Source organism: Lissotriton vulgaris, chromosome 12 (assembly GCF_964263255.1).
Source record: "Lissotriton vulgaris chromosome 12, aLisVul1.2, whole genome shotgun sequence".
NCBI classification, from domain to species: Eukaryota; Metazoa; Chordata; class Amphibia; order Caudata; family Salamandridae; genus Lissotriton; species Lissotriton vulgaris.
In genome coordinates this window covers 35,058,313-35,072,765 of record NC_141700.1, presented here as the reverse complement: position 1 = coordinate 35,072,765, position 14,453 = coordinate 35,058,313, and the positions used below count along the sequence as shown (strand labels likewise).

General features: G+C 46.4%; 1 protein-coding gene across 1 annotated transcript in view; it reads right to left on the bottom strand.

Moving 5' to 3' along the window:
* Nucleotides 1-1,856: 1,856 nt before the first annotated feature.
* Nucleotides 1,857-14,453, bottom strand: part of CERS1 (ceramide synthase 1) — a 78,337-nt gene continuing 65,740 nt past the window's right edge. The window contains exons 6-7 of the mRNA XM_086946912.1: nucleotides 8,503-8,648; nucleotides 1,857-2,761 (exon numbers count right to left, since the gene is read on the bottom strand). Coding sequence (XP_086803038.1) covers nucleotides 2,719-2,761; nucleotides 8,503-8,648 — 189 coding nt within the window. The 3' untranslated portion in view covers nucleotides 1,857-2,718. The remainder of the gene's footprint in view (nucleotides 2,762-8,502; nucleotides 8,649-14,453) is intronic.

Genomic DNA, 14,453 nt, shown 5'->3' with positions numbered 1-14,453 from the left:
ATGTCTGCAAATAGTGTTTAGGGCCATCTTTACAAAATGGGGAAAAAGCACTTTTGTGTGATGGGTAGTGACTACATTTTACTAAATTGCTTCTCAATTCAGTTTCTCCCAATGCAAGCTGGCTATGAGAACGGGTTTTAGTTGTGGAGGAGGGGAGGGAGTTGAGTTGGTGCTCTATTTGCAGTTCCATTATGTTTTCGTTTCCCTGGTGTTCCTTTCGGAAAAGTTCCTTGATCACGAGCGGTGCCTGCCATAGCAAGACTGCATCCCCAGCAGGACTTGGGAACCTTACTCTAAGGCTGCCAGGAAGTGGATTTTGTGTAGGGTTTGTGTGCCACACCTGGTGACCAGGGGCGGAATGAGGGGCTTGGTCTCCTACTGCATTGAACGCATCTTTCTGGCCTCTGAGTTCCTGCAACACCTGGACAGGCAGTATTTCACAAGGCACCTTAGAGGTCTGACCCTGGTCAAACAGACCACGCACTCCAGGTGATGTTGCTGCCGCAACACCCCTCCAGCTCATGGTGGCAGTGTCACTGGTAGGGGCTTATAGAACATCTTTAAATACCACAACTTCATTCCCGTCTTAGTTCTTGCAGATGCTTGGTAGGAGAGACTGTTACCCATGCCTCTTGTTCCTCCTGGGACTGTAGAATTCCAGGTCATGTACTGGAAAAAATGATCTGTAGACCAGCCTAGGACTCGTGTCCTTCCTAGAAACAGGTGATACACCAGGTACCTGGTACACGTTGCCTTAAGAATAAACTCCTAGTATTTTCTGTCAATGCTGAAATCCAACTTGCGTAGTCTAGCATTTGGTGGGCTGGACACATTAACAGAAAACTGCTGTTCTGGGGGTAAACTGGGGGTAAACTGGGTCACTATCTAACATGGGTTCTGAAATGACAATTCTGTTGCAAGCTGATGCTTCATTGGCGCACATTTGATTTAAGACGTTTGAGTGGGTAAAGTAGCGCTGATTGGCATCTTGGGGTCCTGCAGAATAAGTCGCTTTACAAACTTGCTTGAAGGAGGGTGGTGTGTATCGCACAGGGTGCTTGTGCCAGGCATGTGTTCCTCTTTTTGGCATGGAGCTTTACTGCTGTAGTTCTGGTAAGGACTTTATCCGATCCTACTTTGTTGTCTTAAGACCTTGAAGACTTGGATAGCTTCAAGGTCAAGGGAGGGGATGGGAGGGAAGAGATAGGTTAAAACAAATGTCTTCATCTTTCTTACTGCAGCGTTGTCTAGTATTGTTGCACAGTTGATGGTACGCTGCTTGATGTTTCTGACTGGCACGGTGTGCGTCAAGTTGGCTTAATCAGGTTCCTCTAGTGACTGTGCTTGTGGTGTAGATGTTGTGGGCAGCAGTTCTAGAGGGGATAACTCATTGGAAGATTCTTTTAACCCTTTCCATGCGGCCGCGATTCCCCTGGTGTGCTGTAAACAGCACGACAGGGGCGGGCCGTGACGAACCCCAGCCGTCATCAGCACACGAGCACCGTAGTGCATGACGGCTGGGGTTCGTCATCAGCATGGAAGGGCCTAAATGTTTATGGACATTGTTGTACAGAGGCCTGGTATGTGCCATCCATTATTGCAGCGAGTGAACACAGCAAGTGCAAGAGATACCACAGAAAAATCATTATTTTGCACAAACTAGGATATCTTTAAATCCCGAAACTGCTGTGTAACTTCAATTTCAATTTTTTTCAGTGATGAAGCCCAGGACCTAGAATGGTTTGTGTGAAGAAAAACTTTACAGGCTCCATCCTGCACTGATTCTCCAAACCCCACCCTTTAAACTCCCCTCCAACAAATGGTAATTTTATGTTAGTATAAATAAGACAAGACCAGATGGTCACCCTTTTTTAATTGTGCCTTATTGTAGGTTTCGAAAGAAGGGCTGATGGAGAAAGACAAAATTAAGATTATCAAAATCTCCCTCCTCCGTCACAAAAACCATAAAATGACCCCTGGTTTCCTCGTGGGGCTGGCTTTCGACCAGGCTTTCCTGGTTTGTTTTGCTCCCTTCGTTTCTACAGACCTGAAGTATTTCCCTGTAGCCGCGGAGTTTCTTGGGTCTCTGTCAGTTCTGTTGGGTCTGGTCCCTCAAGTCCTCATGAGCCTTCTGCTGGCCTCGGTCCTTGGGGACTCCCTCGAGAGTCCGGTCTGGTCCGTCTGACCTTGTAGACCAGATGCATCTCCCTCTGTCTCTTGAATCCTATGGGGTCTTCACCCTCTCACCATGTGGGCTTCATAATTCTCCATCTGACCACGGAGTCTGCTCTGGGTCCTTGTATCTCGCGGTTTGACCACCTCAAATATCAGACTTGTGATGGTTCATGCAAAAATAATGTAGAAGGGTGCAGAAGAAAGTACAAAGAGTCCCCTGCTCCAAAGTGATGGCCTGGCACAGCAGCATTATTGCAACAGGAATCTAGCATGGCACAACTTATGAGGCTTTTGGCAGACAGAAGACCATGAATGGGGCTGGATATACAGAAGCTGACTGAGAAACATTAAGTCGACCTCTAAGCATCTCGTTATTGAAAAAGTGAGCGGTCACCCAGTGAGCCATGATGGAAGATGACTATTTGATTTCAGGTGTCCTTCCTTCTGCCCTCGACCTTTATTTTCCTTGACTTCATGTCGACCTTGCCGGACGGGAAGGAGTCGTCTGCATGCCCATCCTGTACTCTTCGGTTCCGCTCTGCCTTATAACTGCTTGTCCTTCACAATCCCATTCTTAAACACTTTCCTAAAAGTGAAGGAAAGAAATGTTAGTCTTCCATGTATAAAATATTTAAGCAGGGTAATCTCAAATGGCAATGACTTTGAGGCATGAGTAAACACCTCCAGGGTCACTGAAAAATGTGGCCATGCCTTCCTGAGAATCGGGGCACCATTCTGTTATACAGAGATCTTGGAGTGAGGAGACCTCCTGGAGGGTTGGGGTCTCTGCGCCCTAGGGTCTCCTTGTGCCTACTTTACTCCTATGCCCTAGGTATTCGCCTGCTAAAAAGCGGCCTATATGGAGCTTTGACGCGCAAAGTATGTAATGACTGGTAACGCACTGTTTAACCTATTGGCAAGTAACCTACTACTTCTGAAGCACACCTACCTCATGGGAATTATTTCAACTGGTAGGGTGATTGGAAAAGCCCGGCTAAGGTTCCCTGTTATGTGAATTTCAGTTATTTACCTGAGATCAATGATCTTGTTTCAGAACCACGAACTGATGTGGGTTCGGCTTTCCTAGTGAAAGCTATATTTCCCCAATAAAATACTTTTTCAAGGTTTTTCTGGAATTTTGGTATCTTCTCAATAAGATCAACACCACCACAGTTGGAATAACAATTTCGAATGTTCCAGGTTTTAACCCCTTCGATGCTCATGACGAGCTCAGCTCGTCATGAGTTACGGTTCTCGTATGCTCATGACAAGCTGAGCTCGTCATGTAACGCGGGGCTTTTTAAAAAGTCAGCGCGCAGCGGGAAAAGCCGCCGCGCGCATGGTGTTAATATAGAAAAAATTTGGAAACTGATTTTTAGTCAAATCCCAACTTAATAATTGAATTTAATAAGCTAAAGGGTGCTACATTACGTACATGTGTTGGCTACACAGTCAGTATACAATGTAAAGATGCAGACACCCGCCTGCAAGCAGTGTGCACTGTTTCTTGGAAAACTATATTCCACTGGTTATATAAAAATTCTCAAACAATAGACTCTGTAAATTACTTCTTCATACATTCATTTATCGCGAATCAATACAATCCTTGTAAAGAAAGCAATTACATAATTGTTTCTATAAATGTGGTACATATTCATATACATGTGTACTTTTTCAATATTTCTCCATCTGGATTTATACACTGGTATATCTTTACAATCAGTTCATATTACCAGTAATACAAAGATCAAAAATACAAATAATGATCATGTAGCTTAGATTTCAGGAAGTCCGGAGCCCAATGCATTTCGGGAATATGTTTTCCTTTCATCAGGGGCAGTTTCCTTTATTCGTGGGGTGGGGGTGGGCATGAAAGGTACCAAAATGCACTGAGGAGTAACTGAGAACATCACTCTTGTGCAAACCAACACCTGGTGTAAGATCTGCTTTCATGCCCCCCTCCCCCCACTGTTTGCTGGTGTCATTAGGTTTTGCTGACCAGTCTGACTGGGATCCTGCTAATCAGGACTTCAGTCTGAGCTTCTTCCCAAAATTATAATGTTCAGTACTTGGATACACTTCAGATTGACTACTGGTGTACCATTGTAAGTCCCTAGTATATGGTTCTAAGGTACACATGGCATAGGTACACCAGGGGTCTCCCATGGGCTGTAGCATGTCGCCCCTGAGAGACCCCCCTCAAATTGTGACTGCAGGCCTGTTATGGCAGCCTGGGTAAGCTGGTGCTAGCACCACTTACGAAAGATTAGTTTCCTTATATCTGAGGTCACTGCACTTGGAGTCTTGAAGTCACCCCTAAGGCAGGCCTTTCACTCCTGAAGGCAGGGTGCTCGTTTCGAAGTGTGAGGGTGCCCCTGCATGAGCAGGATACCCCTACAACCTTCAGAGTCTATTCTCCCGGGTTGTAAGCGCATCTGCCATTAAGATACATAGTGGCCAAGCGTCCTTATGCAATGGCTCTCTAAAATTGCTGTAATGAACCCGGTCGTGTTTGGTTTCAAACATGTTGGAATCCTACCCCCATATGGTCCATGCACTGTGAATCTCCTCTGGGAGGCCCTTAGTGCTCCCAGTACCAGTCTTCTAGACCCGGACAGCAACCTATGGCTGCTGCCGCCCAGAGACACGATTCTTCCTTTCTGCTGCCAAGTGGGGGAAGGGAGGATAATCGGTTTACTATTTCAAGGTGTGACAACCTCCCAGATAGGACTTAGTGTATTGGGACAGGGTGGCGGTGCTTGCCAGTGCCACTAGACTGCTTTGAAGGGCACACTTGGTGTTCTCCTTGCGTACTCCAGTTGAAACCAGTTCAGGGAGCTGATGGCTCCCGCTCTGGCGAGAAACTGAACAAAACACATGGGAGAATCCTCCCCACTGTCCAGCCCCTCCTCTGGGAGGGACCCCTGAATCAAATCAACCCTTTCCTTTGGGTACTTAAGGACTTACCTGTGGGTGGCTCCCTAGATTCGTTTTTGGACAAGATTTGGATCAGAAATCACAAACTTCAACCCTCTGAGCTTGTTGACCTTCGCTGGACTTCGCTTTGGGAACCGAGGCTGCAACTGGGAAGACTCCTGCTGCTCCGGGTCGCGTTGTCCTGCAAGTCTGCTGCAGCGTCTGTGCTCCATACATGTTCGTCACAGGGCCTGTGGACATCCAAGACACCTGCAGGAATATCCCTTGGAGTGAAAGAGTCCCTCCCTTGCATCTGCAGGCACTGCACACAGCTGACCGGTCTGCTGATCGTGGGCTCCCACGGCTCCAAAAGTCTCAGCAACACAGGTGGTGGTTCTGCAACTTCCTCGCAGCCTGCACTCTCTTCTCACTGAGTTTGAAGCCAGTATCCCTCGTTGGAACCCCAGAAACAGAACCTCTGTGCACTGCATCGACTTTCCGTTGCCAAGGCCTGCTGACTCTCTCCTCCAGTGATCTTCGGCCTCAAAGAAGCGCCAGCCTCAAGCATCTCCTGCAGCCAAGATCTTCACCTGCACCACATCCTTTATACTGTGGGCCTTCATCCTAAGCATGGGCGAATTTTGCGAATTCGCGATCCGTGAATTCGCGATCCGCAAAATCCGCAAATTGTGCAATTTTTTTTATTTTTGCGTGTTTGCGGGGCGCATTGCGTGTTTGCGTTTTTTTTTGGCCTGGTTAATCACTGCCACCCTCTCTCGTTTCTTTTATGCCCTTCTGCCCTCTGTACCACTCGTTTATGTGCCCTTCTGCCCCACTCATTTTTTGTCCCCTTCTGCCCTCTGTCCCACTTTTGTGCCCTTCTGCCCTCTGTCCCACTTTTGTGCCCTTCTGCCCTCGGCCCCACTTAGAATGGCGCGGTAGGTCCTCTCGCGACTCCTGTGCCTCTGGCCCGTGGTTCCTCTCGTGACTCCTGTGCCTCTGGCCCATGGGTCCTCTTGAGGGTCTTCTTTGGCTTCAGTGGACTTCCCTGCCTGCGCTGGGCCTGCTCTGATTTACCTGCTCATGGTGAGTCACTTAAACCTTGCTGCTCCAGACACGCTACCTTTTTCTACAACAACGTTGGTTGCCTTGGCTTGTTGGTGCCCCTGCCTAACACTGACCCTTTGGCTCTTGACATCTGATGTGGGACAGCTCATGAATGGCTCTTGGTCTTTCACAGCGTTGTCTGGTCCACAGAGCTGCTACTTCAAGGGCACCATCAACTCTGGCATTGGTGGGCATTCGTCTTCCGTGCCTCCTGGTCACTCCTGAGTGGCATAGGCTCTGTCCCCTCTGCTTGCAGGTACCTCTCCTCTTGAATACACATTTGGGTTCCACCAGACTTTCACCTACGTTGAAGTCCTACATGGTGGTCTACGGCGGTTTCCGACGTCACTTCGCACTTATGCACCTGGCTTCCCTGGTGTAGGTATCCTGGTTCCTGGGGTATCCACAGGTGGGGTTACTCTCCAACCTTCCTTCTTCCACTGGATTTCATCGGGGTCTGCTGGGAAGGGTCCTTTTTCTTTAAAACTGCAACCACGACTACCTATTGACTTAAATTGAGCACGTGGTCGTGTTCCCACTCTGCCCGCGACCTCAGTGGGGTTCCTAGATACTCCCCTCGGTTGGTTCCTTGGGTCTCTGTCTCTTCTACGTCTTCTGGGTCCCTTCTCAACTTAGCTCATGGTTCGCATTCCACTATTTTAGTATATGGTTTGTTCCCCCCCCCCCCCTCCCCCCCCGGGGAACACTGTGTATTTGTGCTATTTATATGTCCATTTCCAAAGCATTTGTGTGTATTATATCTACGGGTAAGAGATATGGTTATGTGTTAGTGAGTGTCTTATAATACATGCATATACATTTTTTTTTTATAACTACACTGTGTGGTTCTTTTTCACTTAACCTACAGTATATGATTAGTACTGCTAAAACAAGCTGCTTTATACTCCTCCTGGAGTAAGCCTGATCTCCACAGCTACCAGTTAGAGAGCTTTCGAAGGTTGTATAAGACCACTAAAATCACCATAAGGGCGGTCCAGATTAGTGCAGGGTGCTACTTTTTCAAGTACTTGCAAATCAGGGATTATCTTATTCGGGGCTGAGGTTTGCTAGAGCTTGAGCTATCTGGCTCCTTTTCCGAGGTTTTGTCTGCATTTTTTGGGGCATCTAGACGAGGTGCCATCAGCAAAACGTACCAGAAACTAATAGGGGGGGGGGTTAGTGACGATGGCACACAGATAGCGGCTAAATTAAGTCTGATTTTTAACTGCAATATCACTAAGGAGGAGATTGAAGAATCTCTGGAAACAAAAGATTCGGCAGTAACTTCAGTTAACCTGAAGCTCCAGCAAATAAGACTAATTATTATGCTTTATTATACTCCCGAGCGAATATCTAAATGGGCTATTAGCTCATACAATACTAAATCATACTGTCCGAAATGTCAGGAATTTGCCGTGGATCTATGCCATATGTTCTTTTCGTGTCCTAAACTGAAGGAATTTTGGGGCGTTATCATCCTCGCTCTCGCAATTTGGGACGGGTACGATATTGTGGTCACTGAGAGAAAGCTTGCCCTGGGAATTTTCTCAGACTGTCTTATTAAATCCTTTGCTTCTATCGTATCAGCTTGTGCTCATCTATGTATAGCTCGTTCCTGGATCCAGAGCATGGGTCCAAGTGTTAATGAATTCTGGGGTTTATTCAGAGATAGCTACGAAATGGAGATGACGTTCGCTAAAGCTACAGGCCCTCAGTCTTGGCGTGAATTTGAAAGGACATGGCCTTGACTTCAATGGGATTGAGAGTATAATCTCTATTTTTTTTAAACTACAATGTGGCTGTTTCTGTTCTTCGTGCATGCTTCTTTACGTTTTCTGGCTCTGTTCTCTGGTTTTATTTTTTCTTTCGGTTTATGATCATTATTGGTATAAAGTTCAAGAAATCTTCTGTCCATGTAATTTATTTCAATTTATTTTCGTTTGTGGCTCTAAAATAAAAATTAAAAATAAGTGGGCGTTATATACTAAGCCAGCCTCCTACACCCAGGAATTCCACAACAATAGGCTATGAACACGTAAAGCCATACCATGTACCACTTCTTCCACGCTAGCCACCAGGCATTTGTTTCCTGAAGCCACTCCCGCGGCCATGATGGGGCTATGTTATAAGAAAAAAGCATGGCTCAAAATGCCCCCCACCCCTCCTGCAAAAGTAGAGATCTATCTTCAGAAAAACATAACTATCCTCCCCATGAGCAGGAATTTCCCCATAGCAACCCTTTGGGGCCACTACATACATACTATATATATTTCATTTTTTAATAAATGAAGCACTGGTACATACTGTTCTGTGTAGATGCTGTTGTGACCGAAGCCCCCGTTCTTGGGCAGTGGTTGTATTTCCTCACTCTCGTCAATATCATATTCTCGGACGTCGTTCACCTCCTGCATCTGACCAGTAAGCACCTTCCCGACAAACAGAATGATATACTGGGGAGAAATGGAAGACGGCAGGTTCATGGAAAATCATCTAATTCATTGGCGTAAAGGCAAGGTAAATAAACATAAAATATCAGAGTCTTAAGGAAACTATCAGACATACTAAAAATTGTAAATGCTGTTTATATAGTGCTTTTAAGAGCAAAATGGCAGAATCTACTGGGTCAATTTACAAAGAAGTAACACTATGCAGTGACGCAAGCAAAGTTGCAGGGCGATGTGTCAAAGGGAGAGAGCAAAACCGTGCCATATCTACTAAGACATACCCCTGCACAGCTGCGATTCCTAAACATAGTGGAATACTTTCCTAAAGTTTGTTTGTGGGTTGTGCAATCAGCACTTAATTTGAGCCATTGATTGCCAAAGGCACTTACTTATGGGGACAGGCACTTATTTTTCCGCATCAGTCCTTTACAGAGAGGAAAAAAACACACAAAATGGATGGAAGGAGTGAGGAAGAGAAAGATAGGAAAGACCACCACAAAGAGAGAAAGCAGGGCGTGCAAGAGTTAGATAAAATGCCATGGATTGTCTGGCGGTGGATTAAAGAGGCAAGACTACCAGCCTTTGTATTGGGTGTAGGAGAGTAGGGTCTGCAATCCTATGATCACCCAGACTTTTTGCTTTTGTTTCACTGGTTTACGACTTTCTCGGGCTGCGGGCCTGCTAATCAGACCCACAGCCTAGCTGTTCTCTCACTAAATTGATGTGTGTACCTTAAGTGCATTACCCAATTGGAACTGGGCCACCTTGTCAGACCCTGTAACTCAGGGCATCGGTGTACCCAGGGCCTACCAGGGGCTGAAGCATGTATTATGCCACCCCCGGATGGCCAGCTAAATCTGACACAACTGGCTGCACGACAGCTGGGGCAACGTGGCGTACTCGCTCGTTGCTTTAGGTATAGTATCCCTATATCTAACCTTACAATGGACACCCGAGTTCCTATCAGTCACTCCTATGGCAGGCCTTGACAATCCTGAAGGCAGAGTGCATGGAACCGTGTGAATTGGGCTCTGGCACGAGCCGAGCCCAGTTGCAGCTTGCGGAACCAAGACCCAATGGCTGTTCCATGATAACGCGTATCACATCGGTAACTTCGGTATAGCGTTATCAAGACATGTCGAGTAAGGTGTCATACGAATCGGGATGCTGCCCCCTCACCAATTCTGGCGACGAGGTTAGCATTCCGCCCTTCTAGAGGGACACGACATGTACGTAACTGTGAACCCCGGTTAAAGTTAACTGAAGCCTCAGCTCCACAAAATGGACGCTGCCACCACAGACACGAGTCTGACCTCCTGCTGCTGGGAGTCCTTCCAGCGAGGAGAGCTTGGACAAAGGGTTTCCTGTCAGGGGCGGTGTTCGCACCATCCCAGACAGGGTTTTGTGTATTCTGGGTAGGTAGGGCTTTTGCGAGAAGGTGACTGCGGAGTGGCACCCCGGTGCTCACTACGCATCTGCCGGCTAGAACCAGTTCCAGGGGCGCGCGGCCCCTGACCTGGGGAAAGTCCGGCAGGGGAGAGGGGTGTAACTACCCCCCTTCCTGGTCCCACCCCTAGGGCAGGACCTAGTCATGTACCCACCCCTTTCTTTAGGATAAAGGCCGGAGCGGGGACCCTTCCAAATTAGATCATCTTTGAATCAAGAATACTTTCTACGAAAGATTTCTCCCTTGTGGCTAAGGAGTAGTCACCCTGCACCAGCGGGCACCATCTAAGTACTCTGCGGTTTGCTGCAAGTCCTTCCTCAGGAATCCGACGACCCAGCTCGACGAGAACCGGCTTCCCTGGCACCTCTGACCTCTACCCACATCGTCAGCTCAGCTGAGATCTGTGGGTGCGATGAGACCTCGAGGGACCGGCCATCATCAAAACCTGCACGCTTTCTTAAACCAGCACGATCACCGCAGGAATCCTCTGGTGAGTGCTCTGGGGTCCGAGAAGCCCTGACCCTGAGCAGCTCCAGCATCGAAGTGCAGTCTCCCAGCATCTCCACGATCTGCGTGGGGCCCTTCTGCTTTGCCGTTCAGCCCGCTGTCTGGTTACTAGCCGCTGGCTTGTGACCTCCTTTGACGACATCCGACAACCAACGCTGTTGATCTGGTTGCACCAAATCAGCCTTGGCTCCCTTTTACGAGAGGAGCACCCCGGACCCTCCTGGTCCACTCAAGATGCCATTTTAGGCCTACCACGTGGCCCTGAAATCTGCCAAGGCTTGTTGCCCCAATCCTGGGCCCAGCGACGCCGACAGCATCAACCTTCGTGGGACAGCTCGCACCTCCATCCTGGTTGCCGACAACGCCTCCTGGTCCGTGAGACTGCAGAGCCTAGCGTCGCCCACTCATCTAGTCGAGGTGACGGCCATCCGGTGCCTTCCTGGTACCCTCTGACTACTGGCTAGTAGTACGAACTTGGTCCCCTCTGCTTTCAGGTATCATCGATCACTGATCCAGGCTTGGATCACTACGAACTATTCATCACTGGTCGCCGGCTAGCAACTCCTTTTCTTCCGGCTCCTGGCTCATCAGCGAAGATCCCCGACGCCTGTAAGACTTGTGCAGCCGCAGCCCTCGTGGCTGGGTAACTTCGGCATTTCGGTGCCTGCATAGCCTCCTTACTTAAGGGTCCCGAGTCCCTCGCTTCCGACTTGCCTTATCGGGTCCGCCCGAGACCACTAAACTTTCCGTGCCCTCGGGCACTTGTATTGATTGTGCACTTGAAGTATTTTCCTAAGAGTTTTGTTCTGTGCCTAGTACCCTGTCCTCAGAAAGAGTACAGGGCTGTTGTGATTCTAATAAATATACTGTTTATTTTCATAACACTTGTGTGGTGTCCTTTCACTTGGTGTTCAAGGGGTAAGTGATGGTATAACAGCTGGCTTAACACGCCCTCTAGAGTTTGGCCCGAAGACTGCTCGTATCCACGCTACTAGGATAGCTGGTCTAAGGTTGACTTACAACCAATCACCATAAGGGTCGTTTGGACCGATGCATAGTGGTCGCTAGAATAGTGAACACTGCATATCGGGCCAACTTCTCACATTGGGCACGTCAACATTTCTTTACACCGTCTGCAGGCTTCTGAGCAGAGCCTCGGGCACTGACACTCTTTCTTTTATAAATTATGCACTGTGTACAGTACAGCACTCATGCGAAGTTGAAAAACATTTTGAAAAAATACATCTTTTGTTCAACCTTATTATGCTCCCTTGATGCAAAGTAGCTCAGAGAAACACTTGGTATTACTTTAGGGCTACTTTCCAAGGCAAAACCAGTTTTGTGCTCAAAAGTAAATCACCAGTATGTGGCATATTTGTGAAGCAAACCCAGTGCAAAGTGTTAGTAATTCTGCCATGTGTGAGAATCTGTGGCTCACGGTCTGTACATCATGACTTAGGTACCCCGCTGTCTGTGCAACACCTCGCTCACAGAAGCCTATGTAGGTCACTCATAGACGCATTGTCTATGTACAATATCTCTTGTGAAACCAATTGTGTATGTAACAGATCACTTCTACTCCATTGTCTATGTGAGATATAACTCATGCAACACTTGTGCGAGTAAACATCACTCATCTAACCTACTGTGTAACATATCACTCAAATAACCCATTGTCTGTGCAACCTATTGCTCATATAACCCATAAAACCCTCCTCAGAACATGTCTGTCTATGGGGAGAGATGTAGCCTTCTGGCTAGAGCAGTCGACTTCGTAACTGGGGAGCGGGTTCGAGTCTAAGCAACGACGCTCAACATCCTGTGATTCTGGGCAAATCACTTAATCTCCCCGTGCCGAACAAAAATGAATGTGCTCATCTGTAACGAAACTGGTGCTCATGTAAAGCGCTCTGATATCTTTGGGTCTAGTTCGCACTATATAAAACTTTAAAAAAATAAAAATTAAAAAAAACTAGTAGTATAGTCTTTTCCTTTGTTTTTTTAGTTTGTTGAGCACGATAACAATCATATCTGGGTCCTTTCAGGTTAAAAAAAAACACTTGCAAAAATATAATGTATGCATTAGGAAAACAATGTTTACACATTAATAAAATTCAAAAATATGAAGCATCAATATAAAATAAGCAAAATAGCATCAGAGAAAAAAACGCTCCCATTCTTCTGATTCTTTTACGCACTAGGCGGAGTGTAAAAACCGAAATATCCCTAAGGCTATAAACCCTTCAACATCATGCTATATACTCAGAATCTGTAAATCAGATGCTAAATACCCAGGTTTCGACAGATTGGAGCAATCAACCTTTTTCTAGGAAGCTGATAAGATTTGCCAAAAAAAAAAGTGCACACCGTTTTCTGAGGCATTATTACCAACTGGACATAGATCAGACAGACCCTTTGCAATTATCCACCTGTTGCCGCTGTTAACCAGGGGTAAAATCCTCAGTCTAAATTTCACATATCCTGGCTAATATCATCCGGAAAAGGTTGAAATTTCAAGGATGTCTTAAAATCTAAAAAAATATTACATCAGACCACCTCTGTGAGCCTTAGAAAGACACCTTTTCCTGACAATAACGTATTTTACCCAAGATTATCCGACTTCACCTGGAGATAATCTCTGGGGAGCCCCACAATTCCTTCATGCTTAGGGAATAAAAGCAGGGTCCTTCGAAATGAACCCGGGTATACTAGAAGCATTGGCTATACCTCTAAGCTCTATAAAAGATTGAGTCAGGTGCCAAGTTATCTAGTGAGTGACCAAATGTGCTGCCAATATAAGATCAGTTTCAGATTGACTACATGGTTCTCGTGATCCAAATCAACACATAGCAAAATTGTGGGTGCGCTTTGGGGCATATTTAATAAAGATTTAATACATTTGTTTTTAGTTTTTGCCAGGCATTCTAAATTGCAGCAAGCCCATATATCAGCGCCATAAAAGGCAACATTTAAACCTTTAGCGTTATACACTTGTAAAGCTGGAGAAACAGAATGTGAAATCAAGTGTTTCCAAATAGTAACAGCTCCATGTTGAGAAATCAATTATTTCTTTGTGATTTGAGGAGAGCAAGAGGAAGATGTTGCAAGTCTGACTCCGTGATAATCGAAAACTATTACCTCCTCCACTGGTATTTCTCCCTACGACATTGAGCTTCGGAGAGATTTATAAAGATTAAACAACGTGTATTTTGTCCTCATGAAAATAAGCCATGGTGTTCGCAAAAGGTTGAAACCTTGCTTAACAAGGTGTGCAACCCCATGTTCCCCGTCAGCACCTAGTTTTTTTTTTCAAAACCAAATCAGCACCTAGTTTGAAAGTTCTCCAATGGCTCCCCATCAGGAAACAAATCTGTTTCAAGATCATGTCTTGTACATAAAACCATGTACGGGAACGGGCCAAGTTATCTTGCCAACAAACTCAACTGGTACCTTCCTAACAGAACCCTCAGGTCAGGAACCAAACATCTTCTCGCTCGTCTCAGGATTCGTACCACCAGGAAAGGCGGTAGATCCTTTTCACATCTGGCCACTATTTTGTGGAACACACTTCCACTGCAGCTGCGTATATTTATTGATCATAATCAGTTTCGGAAAGGGCTAAAAACGTTGCCCTTCTGATCACTCTTCTTCTCCTGTTGAAGTCTTTCCATCTCTTCTGTGGTTTTTGCCAGCGCTTTGAGACCCTCGGTGATATGTGTGCTTAATAAAATCCTATACCTATGGGCATTTTTGAGATCACAGTGTATCGTCTGCAAATAACAGCAGGGCTCTTTTGACAAGATAGTGTGGGGGAATCCTTAATACCATTGAGTAAATCATCGACTGTCCCTTAAGAG